The sequence below is a fragment of the Drosophila miranda genome, chromosome XR (genome assembly GCF_003369915.1).
Source record: "Drosophila miranda strain MSH22 chromosome XR, D.miranda_PacBio2.1, whole genome shotgun sequence".
NCBI lineage: Eukaryota > Metazoa > Arthropoda > Insecta > Diptera > Drosophilidae > Drosophila > Drosophila miranda.
In genome coordinates this window covers 11,462,150-11,484,823 of record NC_046674.1, presented here as the reverse complement: position 1 = coordinate 11,484,823, position 22,674 = coordinate 11,462,150, and the positions used below count along the sequence as shown (strand labels likewise).

Genomic DNA, 22,674 nt, shown 5'->3' with positions numbered 1-22,674 from the left:
AATTGGACAGCCATTAAACGAACTTGAGCCAGTCCTGGCTCTGGCTGTGGTGGCACTGGCTCCTCTGACTATGGCTATGGCTCCACCTTGGACAATTTAAAACTCCCTCAGGTTGTCAGGGACTGGTGCGGTCTGGTGTGGTCTGCTCTGGTCTGGTCTGGTCTGGACTGGTAAACCATTCCCCAGCCATCGCCATCGCCATGGCCATGGCCAGGCACCAGCACTAGCAAGCAAATTACTAATTGGCAAGCAAAACGCTCTGCTTGTTGCCCAACAAACAACGACAACGGAAAGGCAACGGCAACGGCCACGGGAACGAGGAAGAGTCTCTGGAGTGCTGGCTGGGACTGGGAATGCGACTGCGACTGCGACTGCTCCACCACGATGAGCAGCAGAGCAGCAAAGCACCAAGGCAGCAGAAGGGTGGCTCCTCTACGAAGGTGGCACACATGGCACACAAGCTTCATTAACTCAAACTATGCTGCATTTTGCGATTATCAAATTGTCTTTACACACATGAAGCCAACGATTGGAGCAGTGCGGACCCAGGCGAGGCCGTGGCAGGGCAGGGCGGGGCGGGGCAGGAGTTAAGAGGGAGGTGGAAGCAGAGACACTGATGACTGCTGATGGCAAATAGCAAGTGGAAAAGCTGGCCAGGAGTGCAAGGAGGACAGCAACCGCAAAAATATGAAGCGCATGTTGCAACAACGCCAACAGCAGCAGCAGCGGCAGCAGAAAGAGGAGAAGGAGCAGCAGGAGCATCAAGAGGAGGAGTACGAGGAACAAGAGGAGTGGAAAATCCCCGAAATGCTTTGGGATATTTTGTTGAGCAAACAACCATGCAAAAATGCAGCAGACGATGCGAGAGCGATGTAGTCTGCACTCCTGTACGATGGATGCCTGATGTCTGATGGCTGATGGGAGTTGGATGAGTTGGTGCTTCGCTTTGGATGAAGGGTGATATAATGTGGAGTGACAAACTGCCCGGACTGGACCCCGGCACCAACACCAACACCAACACCGCCACCGCCACCGACACCGACACCGACACCGACGGGCCGCATTATCACACCTGACGGTGATTAGAGAGATACACGGATGCTGTGTTGGTCTGTTGGTCTGTTGGTCTGCGGTGGCCTCTCTTAAATTTGCTCAAGAGTTACGTTGAAAGCAATTGATTGAAAGTGCTTGTTAAACGGGTGCCCTGATTGATGGCCGCAGAGGCAGACCCAGACCCCCCCCTGATTGCCACTCCCTGACTCTACATAATTCCTGTCGCGTTACGTGGCCAAGTCTCAGTGTAAGTCTCCGTCTCTGGCTTAATGAACTCCGCCCAGGCCGCAAATAACTCCGATTGCAACTTGCTCGGAAAAGTCTATGCCCGCATCTGGCCTTCCCGGGCAAAGCAGAGCGAAACAAAAGTTTCGCTAATGCCGGATTTGGGTCACTGTGTTGGATTGCAGCTAAAACTTTCCGAACCCTATCCCTGGCCCCATTCGGGGGCTGCGATGCAAATATTTTCCCATTTAATTAACGCATGAAACAGCGAGGAAGAGAGGGAGAGAGACGGAGAGAGGGGGGAACGGAACCCGGGCTAGTGTGGCAGGGACTGTCGCAGCAGATTAAAATAAATTGCATAGAAATTTATCATTCGAATCTCCCAGCCAGACAACAACAACAACAACAACAACTTGACACAGTTGCAAAAGTTGGCAAGAAAGTGGAGCTTTGGGTCAGTTTCCCTCTGTGCCCTGTGTGTGTGTGTGTGTTAGCCACAATTAATCATAATAAAACCAGGGAGAATCTGGGATAAGGAGAGGGAATTAGGCGGAGAAGGAGCGAAGCGATGCAAACAAAAAAAGAACCACAATTTTCTAGCATTTTCTTTGCCATCAAAATAAATGAGCCAATTAAGCGTCGGCCGATGCTACTCGTACCTCTGCCTACCTTCTTCCTACCCAGCCACTATCCATCCTCACCTGATGAGGGTGCCAAGTACCGCAGAAATCCCCAGGCCAGGCCCGGCCAGGCCCGGCCCAGGACCGGGTCCAGGTGTTGCGCATCATCATCAGCCAGAGAGTCGGAGATGGCTTGGTCCTTTTCGCCAATTTATGCCAAGGCTGTGGAAATTTATTTATATCTCTTTTTTCTCATGGGGGCCGCGGCCGAGAGGTGGGAGGTGGGTGAGGGAGAGGCAGCATTCAGAGTCTGCGGCCGCCTTGTTGACTGAGGTTAAGTCGTTTGAAAATTTGCTGCTAATGAAACTAAAAGAGCCGCTAATTGTTGGCCCGTTGTCAACGACGACGACCGCGCTCTTTCTCGCTTTCTGTTTCGGGGGTCTTGGGGTTCGTTTCGCGAAATTAGCTGCGGCTGCCAATAGAAATCAATGCGGGGGCCCTTACAATCCAGGCGCGAGTGAAACTATTGAAATATATTTGTAAACGACAAGAGCGGGTCAGGAGGGACCCTTAGTGGAGGGAGACTAGTGCCCCACACTCAGAGAAAAATGGCACACTAATAAGAAATAAATGTTCAACAAATAGAACAATAATTCACTTTAATATAAATATAAATAAATATAAATTTAATTTTAAAAATAAAACACCTTATAATACAAAAAAAATATGGAATTTGTAGCTTAATATGTTTCATATTTATATTAAATATTATCAAGACTCCATTTGAAAATAGTTATTTTGATATCAAAGTGAAAGACTATTTAAATTGAATAAAAAATTAAATGATATGCTTTTTGCATTTCGCTTAAATAATTTTATATTAATTCCCAACTGGTTTTAGCTGCTAACGCCTTGAATATGAACACAATAACATATATTTTAATTTTAGATATGAACAATATTCAATTCAAGTACAAAAAGTATTAAACTTAGATATGAAATTAATAGAATTTAAATAGGACAAATTTTCAACATAAAAATGAGAACAATTTGAGTTTAAATGGAAAATATTGAATATGAAAATATTTGATTTTAGTAAAATATATATTTCTTTTAACTGAAATTTCAGACCAAGTCCATTTGTATCAGTTCGTAAATCGAAGTGTAAATATTAATATTTCGGGGGTTTATTCGCTGGGCTGGGGTGCGTTCGCCGGTTTCGTTGGAAATCTATTTCTGTTCTGATACAAAAGGCAAACAGATCGAAAAATTCCCCCGACAAAAGACGAAAACAGCTTTATAGTATACGCTAATTACCAGATTTGTCTTTATTGCGTTACGGGCAAGTGTTTTGGCAAGTGCGTTGACAAACGCCACTCATTCTACTCAAATATTTGCACAGTATTTGGCGTTTTATGAGCAGCCGTGAAGGGAGCGCAGGTCTGAAGTCCGAGGAGAGCGGTGGAGCGGGAGAGGGAAACTGGTAGCCTGATATTTTAGCTGGGAAACAGAGACAGATACAACCGCAAGTGCCAGGGGAAAAACTATGATTGTTGTGCAACGTTGAACCTCATTCGATTGGAAGGCTGTCCGCTAATCGTCAGTTTTCCACTCGATCGAGCGTTTGATCGATCTTGATGTTTCCAGTTTCCACCGACTTTTCGCACAGATCTGAGGAGGTGCAGATGCATTGAGCGGTTCATAATGATCTGCCCACAAACAAGCCTTGTTCGCTTAAATAACTTCTAAATTTACTGCCAACTGTTTCGCTTTAACTTAACAACTAGAAATCGCATAGCTTAAACCAAGCCTCAACTAATTAGAGCCCTGACACGTAACCTGGCACAAATCATGCGCCAGCTGGTGGCTCTTCCCTGCCACAGCTCCAACTGCGAGTGCATCTGCCTCTGCCTGGCCCTCCTTCTTCTTCTCCTTCTCATTTGCATTCGCATTCGCATTTGTTGGCGCCGCCGCTTTGGTGGTCCTGTGTCCCTCCTCGAGCCTGGCCGCCTGGACGACCACAAAAGCAGTGCCGGCCCCCAGCAGCGAACCGGCCACAACATCCGACCAATGGTGCTTGTAGTCCATGACACGGCTAATGGCCACGAACCAGGCCACACAGAGGCATCCCAGCTGGAGGACGGGTCCCAGAAGACTGCCCCTCAAGGGCCAGCGGCGGTGACGCAAGTGAAGGGCCAGGAACACCAGGCCGTAGAAGGCCATGGACGAGTGACCGCTGGGGAAGGACACGTGTAGGCTCGTCAGCATCTCCTGGGTGGCCCCCGAGAGCTCGGGCCGGCAGCTGTAGGCCTCATGGTAGACCAGGCCACCACGGTGTGCCTCATCCGAGCAGTTGCCTCCATCCGGAAACTGGGGCTGGCACACGGCGAAGAAATGCGGCCTCAGTCTGCCGATGGTCTCCTTTCCGATGCTCTTGAGGAGATTGTTGAATACGTGGCCGTAGAGGAACCAGCGGATGGTGTTCCACAGCGGCCAGAGGTGCCGCCAGCTGGTCACTTCGCCCCGGCGCCAGGTCAGGAAGCACTCGAGCAGGACCAGGAACAGCAGGGGCAAGTGCACTCCCAGCCAGTGCAGCAGCGTGGGGCTCACGGTGCTCTCGCGATAGGGATACATCAGGGTCTCGTCGTTGCAGAAGAAGCCGCGCTGGGTGGTAGGCCACCAGATGCGCTTGAAGTACGCCGAAAGGATCAGAATCAGGGCCAGAAGGGCGAGGTCCACCAGCAGGCGGACCGGAGGCCGAAGTCGCAAACTGAAGCTCATGGCGTCCGGACTGTTCGAAGTTCTACGCTCCACTGAGCTACGGTTTGCTTGGGATCACAGTATTTGAGTAATGGAAGCCCCAAGCCACAAGCCCACAGGCCCCCAGCCCCCAGCCCCCAGCAATCAGAGCTGGGTCTGATTTGGACGCGCTTGATTCGTATTATTAATAAACAATTCGCATTGTTATTGCCGCCGTTGCTGTATTTATAGACTCCCCAAAGCCAGAGCCAAAGCCACAGCCAAAGCTGGCTTCGTTCCGTCCGCCGAGCGGAAAACCCCGCACCAGTCCGTCCGCATCAGAGTAAACGCAGTGATCTGAACTCTCCGGGGCGCCGCTGCTGCTGCTGCTGACGGTGCTACTGACGCTGCAGATAAGCAGACTGTTGCCTGTTGCCTGTTGCCAAGGCACGTGCTGGCGCACCGTCTGGCCCTGGAATGGTCATCAAAATAACACGCGAGTTACTGCGGACTGTCCGCTGACGTATGTCCGCCGGACCGATCGCGTAGCGTAGCTCTGCCCCCATCTATCGAAAAGCCCCACCGAAAAGCTCCCAAAAAGCTCTCTTTGCGATCCGCATCATTCTCTTAGACTCTCTTAGAAAATTATTAATTGATGGGTCAGAGGGCCATCCAAATCAGATTAGCATCGTCTGATTCACAGACGCGCTTGGGTACATTGTAGCGCCTGGGTAGGGGGTACCGGGAAATACAGAGTCGAGTGTGTACATAGCTATACGGCTTTCTCGCGATCATTCGAAAAGAGGTTCGGAGCCACTGGCTAATGCTGCGTGCCTCTGACGCAGCAGAAACCCTTGCTTGCCCCATCCCTTGCCTCAGTCACCCATTCGAATCGCATTGTTGATGCGTCATGCGGCCAACACACATTCCTACCACTGTTGGCAGAGCCAGTCAGCCAGTCAGCCAGCCAAGTATGACCCCAAACAAACACTGTGCGAAAAATTGTGTCAATCGAACACCTTCGATATATGTATGGCATTAAATGGAATGTGGGGTGGCTGAAGCGGGCGCTGTCATTGAAATGTGAAATTTCATGTAGAACAAAGCTGGAACACATTCATAAATGCAGATAAGCGCCCAATCGAAAACAATGGAACAGCGACTGGGCGGCGGCACAGGGGAACAGGTGAACACAACAATACAACGACAATGAAAACATGTCTCGAAATTCTTTGGAGTACTTATTTATTTATCCAATTAATACACAAATAATACGAGAACTTAGACAGTATGATGGTTTTGACTGGACAATCGTACAGATTCGTATTCATGGGAACTATACAGATGCTGGGTGAAGATCTAACAATATGATTCTATGATGAAGGTGTAGATACTACAGGTTCAACTCGAGCTGTTCTCATCTCATCTCATTTTATCGCATCGCATCTCATCGATACTTTATTTTATTCAGGCCTAGGCCCGTTCTGGGCTTTGGAATGTTCTATAGTACATGATGATCGTTTCCGATCAGACCTTCGAGCAGTACTGATCCTCGTTGTAGCTGTTGTTCGCCGAGTAGGGTGGTGGGGTGGTGGGACACACCTCCTCCTGGAGCGTGGCCGAGGTGTTCTGCCTGCGCAGGCCACCGCTGAGGATGCCCGGGACGGTCTCGTAGGGCGAGTCGAAGAACCTCGCTATGTAGCGGGCCGTGATGAGGGCCCCGGCCACGCCGATCAGGGAGCCGGAGAGGACGTCGGACCAGTGGTGCCAGTAGTCCATGACGCGACTGAGGGCCGTGTACCAGGCCAGCATTATGACCACGAACTGGAGGAAGTGGCGGCTCAGCTTGGAGCTGCGCCAGGTGAGCTTCCGCTGCAGGTAGAGCGCCACGTAGACCATGGAGTAGAAGACAATGCTGGAGTGGCCGCTGGGGAAGCTGAGGCGCGACTGGCGCACATCCGCGACGGTGTAGCCCTCGGCGGCGCACTCGTAGTTCTCCACGTAGCGGTGCAGGTTGGCCGGATCGGAGCAGAGGGTCCTGTCCGTCAGTTGGGGCTGGCAGACGGCCAGAAAGTGCGGCCGCAGGCGGCCGATGGTGTACTTCCCCACCTCGGTGGCGTCGAAGGTGAGCAGCAGGCCGAAGGTGAAGTAGGTGGCCTGCCGGAACAGCTCCACGTACCAGGCGGACATCCGCCAGCCCAGCAGGTGGACGGTGGTGGCCAGCTCGCCGGCGCGCATGTGCCGCACGTACTCCACGAGCAGCAGGACTACGAGGGGCAGCAGGCCGCTGATCAGGCCCAGCATCACCGGCGTGATCGTGTTGTCCTTGAAGGGGTAGCTGATGCTCTCGTCGTCGCAGAAGAAGCCGCGCCGCACCGGATCCACCGCGAACTCATAGATGCAGATGGGAACGACGAGCACCACCATCACCAGCAGCTCCATGAGGAGTCGCCGGGTCAGTTGTCGGTCCTCTGCCTGCCTCTGGCTCTGGCATCCCTCGGGCACTGGGGAGGCAGACGCAGACGCGGATGCAGATGCAGACGCAGACACGGACACAGAGACGGATACGGATTGATCTTCATTCGCGTTGCGCATTTTGTGGATGGATCGCTGGCTCTGCCTCTGGCTCTGGCTTTGGCTTTAATTAGTTAATATTCCAAATTGTTTTTTGTGTGTGTTTTTTTTGTTTGTTTATGTTGGTTTGTAATTATCTTTTTGGATCGGATCGGATCGTTTCTGTTTTGTTTTTTCTGTGTCTACCCGTCGCGGATGTCTCGGTTGGTTCGTTCGTTTCGGGTTCGTTGTCAGTGGCTGACTGATCCGGCGTCGTTTGGGTAACGTTCTTTTAATTTAACGCTCATTTGATGTGGGGGGGCCTCTGTCTCTGTCTCTCTCCCTCTCCCTCGCTCTCTCTCTCTCTTGGTCTCTTGGTCTCTGACGATATTGTTTTAGCTTTTTTGCTCTCTGTCTCTCTATCTTTTGCGCCAAAGCAATATGTTTACTGCCTATTTTATTGTTATTAGCCGTTTCCGAAGCTCCGTGCTGTTGCGGTTCTCCAGATTAGACAAGAGTCCGTATACCTCGTGTTGCACTGGGCACTGCAACAAAAAGCAGAGTAGAAAAGGTTAACAGATTCTCTAGATACGGCTTAGTCATAACTTATCATTAACAAAAGGGCCCAGAAAGAAGAACCAGTTCCCGATATGATCTCTCAACCCCTCTACTAGGAAACTCTCCCACCCTTTCGCTCAGTGTAGTGTGTCTCACTTGCTCAAACAAGCTCAAGATCACTTTGATAAGATAAATTGAAGTGTTCTAGATAGCCGCAAAGGCAAAAGCAAAAGCTTTGCCGGGCCAAATTACTGATTACTGCCAAATCACTGTAATTCAGCGTTTTCGGTTGTTGTGATGTTCCACAGATCTGCAGGGAACCCTAAACCACGGTAAGCCCGAACCAATAAAGCTCTCACGATAAGGAAGCAGCAGCGGCGGATCGCTCCCTGGGTCAGCAAGCCGGGCAGTGACTCACGCGGCTACGCGCAGAGTGGTTACCTATTGTTCTACGGCAATGATGCATCAAATAGGAGCGTCAATGTACGCACTATGCACTCCCTCTCGCTCGGAAGAGATTCGCACTATCGGAGACGGAACAGAGCCAGCCGACTGCAGCGCCACTAATCTCCGGCCCAAGAATGGCCTCCATTGTGCGTACTCGCCCTCTCCCATCTCCATTCACATCTCCATCTCCATCTGTGGCCGCTTTGCTCCCCGTCTGATCTGTGTGACACTAGCCGGCGTGGAGCGGCGCAGAGCGGAGTGGAGTGGGAGTTTCGCTTCTGCTGAACATGTGCACAAAGTTTAACTGTCAATTATATTAAAAAATGGAAAACATTCAAAGCGGGCTGCTGCCTCCACGCCGCTCCACTCCACTCCACTCCACTCGTACTGCTTGTATTCCGTATTCGTATTCACAGACGCATTCATAGTGGGACGTCAAATGGCGCGACCTTTAATTGAATGAATAAGCGACATTTGATTGAATTAAGGCGGCCCTGCCCCTGCCCCTGCCCCTGCCCCCGTCCCGGCCCCAACCCGACTCTTCGAGTGTTTCGCTCAGTGGCTGTGAACTTTATGCTGGAAAATGTGGCATACGAGTTATGGAAAAGACTCCCTGGCGCTTACTGTAAGCGGTGCCCCTGTTTATTTTAGCACTTGTCTGCTGGCATTTCCAACTGCACTTTGAATGCAGTTTAAATGCAAATTATTAGGGCCCATCAATCCGTCCATCCAGTGGGTTAGCCCAATTAACATACTCTGCTCGCACAGCGCGCCCCCACTCACTTTTTTATTGAACCTTCATGATCGCATTATGGGTTGATGTTTTCACGTTTATGCATTCCATTCCGTATGGCTGTCACGTAAACAAAATTCGTGTAACTATACGATCGTTTATGAACTTAACGACTGCCGTTCCGGAATCCGATCTGTAAACTTTTAAGCGCCGCTTCCCGATCGCGACTGAGCGGCACGAAAACAAATGCCACCGCTCGGTGTCATCGGTGTTGGCTTGTAAACAAATCCATGGAGTTTTTCTTGTACTGCTGCCGATCATAAACGAACGAAAGAGATGAATGGGTTGTGAGAGGGAGATACATAGAGTGATAGAGGGAGAGGGGGTGATGGTAGTAACCAGTCGAAACGTTTGAGTTGAGGGAACACGGGACTCGACACTCGGATACCCGGTATTCATATCTATCTCCATGTTAAGGTATCTCTTAAGTTGATTATAATGATCCGATCGCTACACTTTTCTGAAATCTAGTAGATAGGATTGTTCTTTATGATTCTGCGTATTCGGTTTTCTTTTGCTAGTTGTTTTTTGTGCCATTTGAAGAGTGGAAGGTCGGCTACAGACTACTACAACTATCTCTAGTCTACTAATCAATTACTAGTCTACTTCCACTAGTCTAGTCTTTAAGAATTAGACGACACACAAGACAGACTGACATTGCTGGCTATATCGTTTCGGCCTTGGATGCGGGATCAGTAATTTATATACCTTATGGGTTCCTCTCCTTCTGGCTCTTACATACCCCGACACAAGTCCAGCATGCCCGTGCACTGCCGGAATACCGTGTATCAAAAGAGACAGAATATCCCACGAATGAGAGGGAGATGGTGCGATCGTGTTTTGACTGTGGTCAGCGCGCGCTTATCAGTGGAAGGCGATCGCCACCACTTGTTGTGTGGATCGAAAGCTGTGGTTCGGAACTCGACTAAGGAACCAACCTCTTCGAAAAGCTTTCCCCTTGGCAGCAGTTAAAAAATACAAATCAAAATTATTTCTATAAATTAATGTCGTTTTATTCCCGATCGATGTATCAATATCAATATCCATAAGTGGCCCGATTGTAGTAGCCCGCATAGCCGTAGATCTGCTCGTTCCGGGGCCACTGGCGCCGCTTCACGCGCACCTCCTCGAACAGATGGGCCACAAAGACAGTCACAAAGAAGGCCAACAGAGCACCGAAGACGGCACCGGCCGCCACATCCGACAGATGGTTCTGATAGGTGGAGATGCGCTCCCAGCACACGACGAGGGCCGCCGACCCACAGGCCAGCTGCAGAGTAGAGCGCAGGAGTCTCAGCCAGGGAGCGAAGAGCCTGGCCTGGGCATAGAAGACCAGGAATGCCATGGCATACCAGGTGGAGGTCACGAACCCGCTCGGAAAGGAGTGGCGCACCAGGCCGAGCAGGTCCTGCGAGGCGGCGAACTCCGTGCAGCTGAAGTCCTCAATGTAGTGGGACGTGCGGTTCCCGGGCAGAGACGGATCGGCGCAGCTCTCTGCTCCCTCCTCGCCCCAGGTGGGCTGGCACACGTCAAAGAAGTACGGACGGAGGCGTCCGGTCGAGTACTTGGTCAGCCGGATGACCAGCAGGGTCAGCCCCAGGCCGAACAGATACACGCCGATGATCTTGTAGCACTCGCTGATGAAGCTCGGTATCCGGGCGCCCACGAACACGAACCGCTGCTTCAGCTCCGCCCCACTGGGCACGAAGGCGGCCCGCAGCATCTCCACGACGAGCACGAAGGCGGCGGGCAGGGCGACGACGGCGATCGTGAGGTGGACTTTGGTCAGCCAGGGCTGGCGGTACGGGTAGCGGAGGCTGGGGTCGCTGCAGTGAAAGCCCCGCTGGACGGTGGCCAGCTGCTGGGGCAGGACCACCAGGGCCGCGCCGTAGACCCCCAGCAGGATGAGGAAGTCAATGATGAGCCGCGAGAGCAGACGCGTGTTCGGATTGCCGCACATTTTCACACTGGAGATCGGGTGAATGGTGAATGGATGGATGGATGGGCCGTGCTGGATGGGTCCAAGCAGACAGTTCTTTCAGCTCGGCCCACGGCTCATTTGCATTTCGATCGCTGCGATCGGTCCGACGATGTTGGAGGTTAGTGGCTATCAAACAAAAACTTGTTTCAAAAACCTTTGTTTGGCTACAAGTCTCTGCTTATCTGCTTTTCCCACTGATCTAGCTCTGGCTCTGGCTCTGGGCTGCTGTTTATCGATTGCTCAAATATGTTAAGGTCTCAATAATTTATTCCTAATTTCTAAAGTCGCCGCAGCTGGAACCCATTTGCTTGGCTGCTTGGATGCGGGGCGGTGGGTCTTGGCCTAGTCTCTGGTAGGTGTTTAAGCCGTTTCTGTTGTTGTTGTTTTTTTGCGTGCTCTTGGCTCGTTCTCTCGGCCTGGACAAAAGCAAAAGTAACTGTAAATGCTTGCAACCTATTTTATCGATCGAGGCTGCGATTGATTCTCCCTGTAAGAATATCTCTGTTGTAACACCTCTGGAATGTGCTATTATCATAATCCCCAGCCACGAAATGTCTCCTAACCAAAGTCTTTCTGTTTTCTCTCTTTGCAGGTAAGCCAAGATTTCTAGACAAGCCAATAATCTCCGCTGGAAGTTGAAGGTTTCCGCTGAGATGCGACAACTTTCAAATGTTGCCAAATACCCGATCAATCGATTAAACACTTTCTACTTTTCTGCCCTCTGGAAAAAACAAACTCCGAAACCATCTTCGTGATACGATACTTTTGAATAGATTTTATATTTCGCTAGAATACAGACAAAAAACAAAAAAAAAAACAGGAATATCGTGCAAGTCTTTGTGTGACTGTGTGTGTGTGTGTGTGTGTAAGTGTGAGGTTTTCCAAGTTGAAGCAAGCACCCATCTGCCTACCGGCCCTGTCCCTTTGCTCAGGGAACGTATCCGTAGTTGTGATAGGTTTGGGCGTACTGCGCCTGGGCCGGATGTGCCGCCAGGTAGGGCAGCGTCCCGAAGGTGTAGGCCGGCAGGGCGGGCGGCTGGGCCCCATTGGAGGCGGCCGTGGCCGGAGCAGCGCCGGCCTGGGACTTGGTGGAGCTCTTGGGCGAGACCTGCGGCTTGCGCAGCGTGTTGGCCGAGTAGCCGGTCTTGGGCCAGCGCTTGAAGGCGAACAGGTCGGCCACGTAGGCGCCCGTGAGGCTGGCGATCAGGACGCCCATGACGGCCCCGGCCAGGACGTCGCTCCAGTGGTGGTGGTAGTCGGTGATGCGGGTGAGCGAGACGTACCAGCCGAACATGACGAACAGGAACTGGAGCAGGTGCTTCAGCAGCTTGGAGACGCGCGTGCTCAGAGCCGCCTGCAGGTAGATGGCCAGGTAGAGCATCGCGTACAGGATGATGCTGGCGTGGCCGCTGGGGAAGGACTGGTTCAGCTGCCGGAAGTTGAAGTCCGTCATGTTGGCGTTGCTGCAGGTGTAGCTGTCGATGTAGCGACCCTGGTTCTGGGCGTCCTGGCAGGTGCTGCCGTCCGGCAGCATGGGCTGGCACACGGCGAAGAAGTGCGGACGCAGGCGCCCGATGCACACCTTCGAGAGCATCGTGGTGAACGCCACCATGGCCAGTCCGAAGAGGTAGAAGATGGCCTGCTTGTAGAGCTGGCCCAGGCGGTGCCCCAGGCGGCAGCCGTCCCGCTTTCCGGACGTCTCGCGCAGGGCGCCACCCGGAAGCTGCTTGAACAGCTCCACCACCACGATCACCGAGGTGGGCACGCCGAAGGCGATGGCCAGCACCAGCTCGTGGTCGAAGCTGCTCTCGCGGTAGGGATAAGCCAGTGACTCATCCCCGCAGAAGAAGCCGCGCTTGAAGGGCTTCCCCCACTTGTGCAGCAGCAGGCTGCCCACACTGAGCGCGGCCCAGATCAGCAGATCGCAGATCCCGCGTGCCAATTTCGTGTACTTGGACATGGCTGTGGAACAGTCGAGTGTTTCTCCAAAAAAAAAAAACTACCGACGACAGCAGCAGGAGCAGCAGCAACAATAACTATGACGATGACGATGACGGTGACGGTGACGGTATCGACTCCACTGACTGACAAACCGCGCTTAACTAACCGAGCGGCGAGGCATGAATATCTTGCCTGCCTCTGAGCTGCGAGCTGCGAGTCGAGTTCTCCAACTTGGCCGTGATTTCGGTGGCTCTCACTCACGGTTTCTCCCAGTATGCACACAAACACACACACGTACAGCTCTCAGCAGCTGTTCTCGGCTGGCGGTGGTTCTCTGCGGTCCGTCAGTCACAAGTGGGTGCGTGCCACCGCCGACCGGATCCCCAATCCCCAATCCTCAATGGCCCATCGGGCGTTGGTATTGTTTTGTTGGTTGCTTTGGCAACGCCGAAGCTTCCCATCCATCCACCGACATGCCATAAACATTTGTTGTTTATTTGCTTTTTTCATTAATTACAAACGATTTTTGTGTGCCACAGCAGAGCCATTTTTCGTTTACAGTCGAGAAAAACATTCGGCCATTTCGCAGGTAATTGAAAGACGAGACCCATTCAAGCTGGGAGCTACTTGGGTTCTGGCGATGTTTCTCTCAGTGGAACGAGAGCTCATGTTTCGCCTATTATCTTCGCATTCCCGAAAACTATCAAAATAAGCACCTCATCCCCATCCCCATAATCGACTCTTCCTCAATGAAGAGCGGACCCCATTGTACTTTCATGAGAAACAGGTTTCACTTATTGCTCATAAACCAAGAGAAAATATTTAGCAAAAGATAAGCCCCCATTTAGAGAGCGAGAGAGAGAGAGGAGTTGGAAACTGGTTTCCCTCCAAGAGGTGGAGGGAGAGAGAGAGAGAGGTTCTCGCCTTTCGCTGCATCTTGTGCAGTTTTTGGGATGCGTGTGCATAATTTCCTAGTGGGCATCCAGTGGAACCGAGCCAAGAAACCCGAACACCAGCCCCACACCGGACTGGACCCAGCGTAGGTGATTACTCAAGTGTGTTAATTCGGTTTACCGCTGGCTAATTGTGGCCGCTGATACATCGTGCATCGATACCTAGCGCCTGGGGTTTTCTCTTTTTCTTTGCCTCTTCGCCTCTTTGCTGGGACTGGGACTTTTCGGCGGTGTCTCGATGATTCACGCCAGGCTTTCGATTGAACCGATCAGATCGGATTGCAGGTGATTCCGCCCCACCTGTTGCGCACACAGCTCTGTGACGTCGCCCGTCAGATGTGCATTCTTCGGTCTCCAAGTGTGTGACGACTTGGCGAGCTTTAAGCTCGTGATCGTTGGGGGCCGCTGCCGCTGCCGCTGCCGCTCCCTCGCCCGCAGCCTCCCGCCGAAGAAACTGGTTTGCCTGCACATTCTTTCCGCTGTTTATTTTGATGGCTCTGCTAATTGAAACGGCCAACAGGGAGGGCTGGCAGGCGTCGGAACTTGGATAATTGGCTTTTAAAATTAACGTCCCATTTTGGCAATAATTATGTGTTTATTTCCACGATTCATTTTTTTGATACCTATTATTTACTTGGTAATTTAGTCATTATGCTAATTCAGTGGTGGTTAATCATAGGACAGATTTGCCCTTATCATAGCTCTATAAATATGAAGGGGAACACAGTCAGACAGTTACGTCACTGCCACTGCCACTGCAACCGGATGGCCCTAATAGGAGCCCTGATTAAATGACTAATTGCTGGACGTTTTTGAGGCACATTCTTTATTCCAGAGGAGCATTTAATTAACGGCGTTTCTGGGCCTCCCGCACTTCGAGTGCATTGCACGTGCAAGGAATTAAAATCAATTCAGATCGATCTGCGCTCAATTTCCCCATCCGCAGTGCACTCACAGATTGGGATAGGTTCGCAGACCTTGAGGACGTATTCCCCAAATCATTGCTACCTCATTTGCTTCGGTCTATAGCTGTCAGCTGTCGGTGGGAGTCCATACTTCCTGTCCACACACCTGGGCACACCTGGGCCCACCCACTCAAGGCTCAAGGCGAGAAATTGCAATTGCCGCAGTACGAGTCAACAGATTTCCCATCGAATGGTAATCGCGGAATGGGGGAATGCCAATGCCAAGTGCCACCGCGGTGAGCGGCACGACACTTGCAAAACTTCGGCGCTGGGATCGTTATCAGTAGTTCCTCATTTGCATGGGACGGCGGGCCGGTGGGACGGCGGCGATCTCGCTGACACCTCAGCCACCACCTAATAAATTCTTACACCTTCCGCTTATCAGTCGGCGACAGTAGCCGTACCTCGAAAGGGAAACGTGCCAAGAACAAGCAAACAACAGTTTCTGCATCATTTCTGTCCAGCGCGCGGCGGCTTCGTTTCACTTTTCGACTCCACAGGAAGTTCTCCTCGGGTTCGCGCAACCTGCACTATACACATATGTATGTATTACGTTGAAAACTGCTGACTCAGATCTGGTTGTTTACGGGGAAAGAGACAGGGAGGGGCCGCAAACAGGGACCGACTGGAAGACTGGGAGACTGGCGACTGGGAGAGTATTTATATAGTGGGCTTGTGCAACACGTGAGTGATGTGCACTGCATCTGCGTATTTAACAAATTATGTCAATAATAAATTTTGATTTAATGTCTGCTCAGTCGAAGGTGTCACTAATGAAGATCCCACTGCCATATAAAACCAGAAACCTCTCGATCTCTCGAGGCCCGAGGCTCGACGCTCGACGGCTTCTTCTCGTTGTGGTTTTTGTTGTTCGCTCACGATGATCATGAATACTTGTTTTTTTGGCGCGTGCTGCGGTTGTTCATTGATACGGCTACGGCGTAGATACAGATACTCGTACGTACAGATACCTACGCACAGCGGAGATCGCGCCAGGGGGGGCGTTTTTCGCAGTGCCGTTGCTGTGCGCGGGTCGTCTTACAGTGTTACTGGGTTAGCGGTTTTACCATCTGAACTAGTTCGCAATATTTCACAATTGGGCCAAGGCGATGTACTCGCCGCTCTATGCTTTCGGAGTAAGTTCTGTGCAGTTTCGGATGAATTTTAAGTACAAATGAATTACACAGTCTGGACTAATTTTTGGCATTTTACAATTTTCGTAATAATTTGTATTCCGAAGGGTGCAGCTTCCACAAATGGAATTAAATACACTTTCGGAGTAACTCCGAAAATCTCATGGAGCACGAAGAAATAAAAATTGAATTTAATACACTTTCGGAGTAATTACGAAAATTCCAAAGGACAACCAATAATCCACAAATGATTTAAATGCAAATTCGTAAAAATTTCGGAGTAACTCCGAAAATCCCAAATAAAATTAAAAATTGAGCTTATTGCGCCTTTGTAGACATTTCGGAGTAACTCCGAAAACGTTATAGAACATCAATAAATCCAAAAATCCAAAAAATTCAACTAAATACAATTTCGGAGTAATTCGGAGTAACTCCGAAAATCCCATTTAACATCTAAAACACGACGCCCCTGTGCTCGCTTGTTCCGCTTGCAAATTTGTCAGTATGACCGCGGGGCACCATTGTCCCTCCGATTTCGAGTAATTTCCTTTCATGGCGACTCCGAAATTAGCATAAATTAACAGAAAATAGTCGCAAGCAATGCAATTCCCCTGTAAATTGAGCAGTTGAAATTCGCCATAAAGAAGCTCGATTCGTAGTGTAAATACAAAGTGGCCATAAACTGGCTACAGTTTATGCACTCCACCATTCGGGCCTGTGTTTGCCGTCGTCTCCATTACCGCACAGCCTCCGAGTCCGAGTCGGAGTCGAAGTCGGAGTCCGACGCGGATTCAGAGTGGGAGCCGAGCCTGAGACCCGCTTACTCATTGGAGGCCCGAGCAACGACCTACATCAACAAATGCCACAAAGGCACGCAGCGGACCGAACGCGAACGGAGCGCAGGGCCCAGCAAGTGGCAACCGACTTAAGTCACGTTGCAATGACCCACTCGAATGGTCGAAGGAGACGAACCAGGCAGGGCACTCCTCCACTCCGCCACTCCGCCACCACTCCCATGTGCATCCGCACTTCGAGCGAATGCAACTCTTTCATTATGCGCAAATGCCAAGTCCCAGACAAACAAACCTAAACAAACTGAGCAGAGTAAACCTTGAAACAATTCAATAGTTTCCTCATTAGCAACATTCGTGCCTCGCCAGCAGTGGCAGCAGTGGCAGCAGCATCAGCCGCAGCACCACCACCAACATAAGGAGGCCGGAGGGGTGTCGCAGCGAGTGCGGCCGGAGCAAAGTAAAGCGAAGAAATACGAGAGCACTCACTAGCAAGAGAGTCTCCCGACTTTGCTGAATTGATAAGGAATACAAGTCCCATTGAAATTCAATATCAATGCGAAATGTACACAGCCAGAGCACTGGGAACCTTCGGCGACGCGGTGGGTTCTGTTCTTCAGCTCGAAGACCGTATACCAGTGACCGTAGACCGTAGACCACTGTGTACCGTGACAGAGACAAGAGTTTGCTCAAAAAATCGACGCTACGACAGTCGGTACCGGCAGCTCGGCGGCAGCGCAGCGGCCACAGCGAGTCACATTCGTCGCCGATCTGACGATCCAAACAAAACGCCAGCGTCGCTCCAGAGCGCTTCATAGACATCGAGCAGCGTGCGGACAGAGCGGTTCGTTGGTTGGATCGCTGCCTGGTTCATGGGTTGCGAGGCTAGGCGGCTAGGAGAGCGACGACTACCTACGACTTCCCACCGCGAGTGACTGACAGCCAAACGCTCGTGTCTAAACTGACGGACAGCTGGTCTGGGCCATAACGTTAATTTATTTAATTCCGCTACTCCGAAAATCTCGCGCGCGAAATCAGAAGAGCGAGGCTGCTGGCTGCCTGCTGCCACAAAGGAGAAGAAAATCGTCTATGTACCTCGACTCTGGAAAATCGTGCGCAGGTTTTTCGAAAGCAACATTCGCCTTGATAAATGTTCGGAAATAAATAAATGCGCCATTTGTGAGAGAGCCGAAAATACGCCAAAAGTGAATGAACGAGTGCAAAATTTGATTAATCTATTCCGAAACAGAAACAAATTGCCACCCAAAAAAAGAGATCAGCTTGAACCCGAGCCCAGGCGATAAGAACGCTTCTAATAAATAAAAAAAAAAAAAAACAAAACAAAACAATAAAAACCAAAAATAAATGAATTCAAGTGAGGCAAAGCTACTCCGAATCGACTCCGAAAGTTCACTATCCACCATGCGAACGTTTAAGCGAGGATTCTTCTGCTCGGACCTGACCATCCGCTATCCCTACCACGAGTGCACCATCTCGGTGCTGATGCTGCTGGTGCTGCAGCTGCTCCTGCCGATGCTCCTCATCAGCGTGGTGGAGATCATGCGCATCTGCAAGCGCTTCCGCATGCGGCTCTACCTGCGCAACCTGTGGCGCTCCCAGGCCACGTTCAGCTTCGGCTTCATCGCCACCTTCCTCACCACGGAGCTGGCCAAGCATGTGGTGGGGCGGCTGCGGCCCCACTTCTACCAGGCCTGCCAGCCGCGCCTGAACGACGGCACCAGCTGCTCGGACCCCCAGAACGCCGACCTGTACGTGGAGCAGTTCTACTGCTCCAATCGCAACATCTCGGCCCGCCAAATCCGCGAGCTGCACGTGAGCTTCCCGAGCGCCCACAGCAGTCTCAGCTTCTACTCCATGTGCCTGCTGGCCTTCTACGTGCACAGTGTGTGGCAGGGACGTGGCAGCATTCGAGTGCTGCGACACATTCTCCAGTTCCTCCTTCTAATGGCCGCCCTGTGTGTCTCGCTCAGCCGCGTGGCCGACTACTGGCACCACTGGTCCGACGTTCTGGCCGGCGCCGTCCTGGGCGTTGTCTATGCCGCGATCACCGCCATCTATGTGGGCGACATGCTGCGGCCCCAGCGGCCCCGCACTGGGGGGCCCTGCCCCACCGCCCTCGGGTACAGCAGCGGCTGCCACCACCATCACCTCCACCAGTTGATGGCCGAGAATAATAATTCAACCACATCCACCAAGGTGCACTTTCTGGCCGCGGCCCCTTCTGCCACGATGACAACCACCACGCCGCTGGACGACATCCACAACTCAAATTCGAATTCCAATTCCAATTCCGATACCGATGACGATGAGGATGACGATGATGTCTATAAGCCGCCCACATCGCGGACATCGACAACGCCGTCACCTTCTGCACTCGACTTGCCAAATGTCGTCTAAGCCGACGGGCCGGCTGGAAATCCAGAAGGAGAGAGAGAGCTCTAGAGCTGGAAAGCTGGCGAGCCGATGTGATTAGGCTTATCGTCTCGCATTGGGCCTGCCGGCTGCTATTTCGACTATTTTTCCATTTAGAAATCGAAGTAAACAGAAATATGTGATAAGCGCGCGGCGCACTCTTTACCTGATATGGCACCTGCCCCGCACCCCGCACAACGCACAACGCACACCGCACCCCTCTGGGCGATTTACGAAATCCGAGGCGACAAATTGTGCAACGAGCAATGCATCAATTTGGTCCGGCAGCGGCCGCACAGTGGGACAAGCAAACATAGAACTAGGACAGTGAAGCACTCGAACCGTGAGCCTTGAACATTGAACATCTGTTATCCCATCCCTGTTTCCTGGCCCGAGAGCGGCCATAGGTCGTCCGTTAGGAGCGAGTCCGGGCAGCCGCACAGTGGAACAGCGCGAGCACATGGGATATCGTTTGATTGATCGACTGTGTACCTGAACGCCAAGTGTCAAATCGCTTAAAAATATCTAAGCACCTGCGTTTATCTACTCTTCCATGGATAGGACTCGACAGCACAGTGGGGACAGCCCCAGATCCATGGGGAACCAGCAAAGACCCGAATATCGAATCGCTTTTTAAGATATCTGAGCATTTCGGAAGCACTTTCGTTTATCTACTGTCTGTCCCATGGTCGCCGGCTGATACCACTCGGCCGTTAAGAGTAAGATCAAGCCGCTTTATATCTTGGCGGTGGCTACTGGAACTCCGACACCACCACCACCACCACTACCACCACCCGCTCCCGTACCCCTTCTTCAACTTGTTTTTTTTTTTCTTTTTTTTTTTTGTAAACAATGCCGCAGTCACGTCGCAGTTGCAGTCGCTGACGCTGCTTCAGCTACCGCAATTGCTGCTGCTGCTGCTGCTGTTGTTGCCGCTTTTGAAGTGGGCAGACCGCCAACGTGGAGCTTGCCCCAATCAGCTGCGACAATCTGTTGGCAGCGACGTCGACCGCACTGCCAGCAGTGGCTGGCCGCTCTGGCAGCTCTTGCAGCTCTGGCCTGCTCGGCTGCATAGTTGCCAGTCCGATAATGCATTATAAATAATGTTTAAAAAGAAATCACCACAAAAATAAATAAAAGTATCGGATGAATGCGTGGCGCAAGATTTATGAGCAAATCAATTTAATCAAGTTTATTTAATATTATTATTTGTTTTATGTTAATTATGGCTAGCCCTTGACAGATTTTGTTTAATCTAAGTGTTTGTCCTCGAAGCTGAATAAATATTTATTGCTAAAATGATTTACGAATGGTTTCTAGTGGCCCGTGGCCCGTGGCCCGCGGCCCCTGGCTGGAGTGGAATATTTTCATCTTTCCTCTTGACCAAAACATTCCGCCATCGATTGAATTTCTACAATTATTGCCCCCGCCCGCACATTTCCAGGAAGCCGCCTTATCGAAGCACCGTCTTGTGGCACCTTCTGCCGTAGGTTGTCCATAAACAAAGGCCACAGATAAGGCCAGAGACCACCGCAACCCCCTTCCGATGCAAACGGATAGATACCGATAGATAGAGAGATAAATAAATGTGTAATTGTGGTCATAATGCCCCCTGTCTACATTCCAGCCGAGGGAGAAAACAAAAACAGTCTTGCGGCCCCACTAATTGTATATGTCTGAAGTGTGTCCCATATCTAATCGATGCTATGTATTTCATAATCGCAAAGGCTCCCCACCCCACCCACCACCCATCGCCCCCACACATATCACAGAAAATAATCGCACCGATGTGGGTTCTTAGTACGAACTATCTGAATATTTTTTAAGATCTCTGGCGCCTGGAAATCAAGCATTTATCGGAGGGATCACTGAACAGGTATTCCCCCAGATGGTGGCGATACCATCTATGTACAATCAGCAGCCAATCAATCATGATACGCTCTGGGCAATTGCCGGGAATTTTCTATATCAAACCTTATTGATTTGCCTTTTTCAATTAAACCGAATTTTGTCTATTTATAATTCGCTATTTTCGCCCCCCGTCAATCTGTCGCTCAATGCACGGCTTCCTGCCGGTGACCTCCGCTGGATGCCGTTTCGCGGAGACACCTCCCCCACACGGCAGCCAGTCGCGGGTCCAATCAAGCAGCTTCCTCGTTTATATTGATTTTCCCCGGCATGGAGCCATATCCATATCCGAGCATATTGATATGCAAATGGGGGCCCGATTGATGTCTTAAATTTGGGGCGCAATTGAGACCCATTACACAGTCACCTAGATATGGGAATGGGAATGGGATTGGGATTGGGATACTTAGCTGCAGATAGTCGTGCCCGTATTCGTACAGAAACCACTCAGCTATCTGTCTTGGGCCGCTTTGAACTACCTACAACAAAGGAGAGGCGGAAAATACTTCTCTGCGGCTGAGGCAGATACCACTCGTGCGAGTGCCAGCCCCACCGCAACTACAACAAAAGGAAATAAAAAGCCATATAAATAAAACGCAAAACTAAAGCCGAGCAATTTATTTTTAAGCACACATATCGAAGGTATGTACAACCGAAACAGAAACCGAAACCGAAACCGAAACGCGGTGCTGAACTGAACTGAATAAAATCGAAGGAAACCAAGCCCTGCCGAGGCGGATCCAAATCACTTTGCTAATACAAAACAATTGTGTGCAATCTTGCAGATACGTTTCGGTGGAAGATGGAGATGAAGATGGGAATTGTAATGGGAATGGGTAAGAATGCAGGGCACTGCAGCAGCTGCTTCTTATATGTTTTCAATTACAATATCGATATTTTTTGGCTTTTTACCTTTTCCTTTGAAGCATACTCGTACTCTCGCACGATATATTTATAAATGCCAAAGATGCCACGCCGTGGTACAGTGGGACTCGGAAGGGAATGCATGGCATGGCATGGCACTTTCGATTGCCTAAATAAAGATTACGCTTGCCCCACTGTCCCCATACAGACTCTTTTCCAACTGTTTTGGCGTACAATAAACCTCTCAAGACTTTCGGTCTCTTCTGAGAGTTGCTGGGAGCCATGGGGAGTGCTTTTGGGCAGCTCTTAAACATCGCTTTCGTCCCAATGTGCTGTGCAGACTCCCTCGCACATCGGAGCATAGTTTGTCTCCGCTTTTCTATTGACATTTCCTCAAAAACTTTTCTCATCAATTCATGTCAGTGTGTGCCGTAAGTGTGAGCGTGAGGGTGCCTTTGTGTCTGTGCGTGTGTGTGTGTGTGTGTGTGTGTGTGTGCGGGTACTTGTAAATACGACAACGTTTATTGTCATTGGAATTATTACTGCCATATGCGAGTGGCAGGCAATCCCCAAGCCCCGGCCCAAGACTCAGACCCGAAGGCAGTCTCCCTCCAGGCAGGCCTCCCAATCTCCGAATCTCCTCGAGTTGGGGTCTGTCTTCATTGTAGTTGTAGGTAGACATCACAATGGTTGCCAGGGGAAAACCTGTTCCTCGGT

General features: G+C 51.0%; 5 protein-coding genes across 6 annotated transcripts in view; 1 reads left to right on the top strand and 4 right to left on the bottom strand.

Moving 5' to 3' along the window:
* Positions 1-3,200: 3,200 nt before the first annotated feature.
* On the bottom strand, positions 3,201-4,814 carry LOC108153707 (putative phosphatidate phosphatase). Its single transcript, XM_017283833.2, has one exon. It carries the CDS (start codon positions 4,677-4,679, stop codon positions 3,714-3,716), a length of 966 nt encoding a protein of 321 aa, XP_017139322.1. The 5' UTR covers positions 4,680-4,814; the 3' UTR covers positions 3,201-3,713.
* A 1,050-nt stretch (positions 4,815-5,864) lies between these two features.
* Positions 5,865-22,674, bottom strand: part of LOC108153331 (putative phosphatidate phosphatase) — a 65,584-nt gene continuing 48,774 nt past the window's right edge. Inside the window, exons 1-2 of one of the 2 annotated variants that reach the window (XM_033387037.1) lie at positions 8,979-9,079; positions 5,865-7,735 (exon numbers count right to left, since the gene is read on the bottom strand). In XM_033387037.1, coding sequence (XP_033242928.1) covers positions 6,165-7,232 — 1,068 coding nt within the window. In that variant the 5' untranslated portion in view covers positions 7,233-7,735; positions 8,979-9,079 and the 3' untranslated portion in view covers positions 5,865-6,164. Of the gene's footprint in view, positions 7,736-8,978; positions 9,080-22,674 lie in introns of those variants that run through there. The other variant, XM_033387036.1, reaches the window with a different exon arrangement.
* Positions 10,002-11,153, bottom strand: LOC108153330 (putative phosphatidate phosphatase). Its single transcript, XM_017283247.2, has one exon. The coding sequence runs from the start codon at positions 10,946-10,948 to the stop codon at positions 10,025-10,027; it is 924 nt and encodes a 307-aa protein (XP_017138736.1). The 5' UTR covers positions 10,949-11,153; the 3' UTR covers positions 10,002-10,024.
* Positions 11,718-13,019, bottom strand: LOC108153329 (putative phosphatidate phosphatase). The gene has a single exon (XM_017283246.2). The coding sequence runs from the start codon at positions 12,927-12,929 to the stop codon at positions 11,898-11,900; it is 1,032 nt and encodes a 343-aa protein (XP_017138735.1). The 5' UTR covers positions 12,930-13,019; the 3' UTR covers positions 11,718-11,897.
* On the top strand, positions 17,384-20,489 carry LOC108153328 (putative phosphatidate phosphatase). The gene has a single exon (XM_017283245.2). It carries the CDS (start codon positions 18,118-18,120, stop codon positions 19,168-19,170), a length of 1,053 nt encoding a protein of 350 aa, XP_017138734.1. The 5' UTR covers positions 17,384-18,117; the 3' UTR covers positions 19,171-20,489.

Bases quoted from the DNA above. Each gene is read 5' to 3' on its own strand.
- LOC108153707 (XM_017283833.2), bottom strand. From the start codon at position 4,679: ATGAGCTTCAGTTTGCGACTTCGGCCTCCGGTCCGCCTGCTGGTGGAC.
- LOC108153330 (XM_017283247.2), bottom strand. From the start codon at position 10,948: ATGTGCGGCAATCCGAACACGCGTCTGCTCTCGCGGCTCATCATTGAC.
- LOC108153329 (XM_017283246.2), bottom strand. From the start codon at position 12,929: ATGTCCAAGTACACGAAATTGGCACGCGGGATCTGCGATCTGCTGATC.
- LOC108153328 (XM_017283245.2), top strand. From the start codon at position 18,118: ATGAATTCAAGTGAGGCAAAGCTACTCCGAATCGACTCCGAAAGTTCA.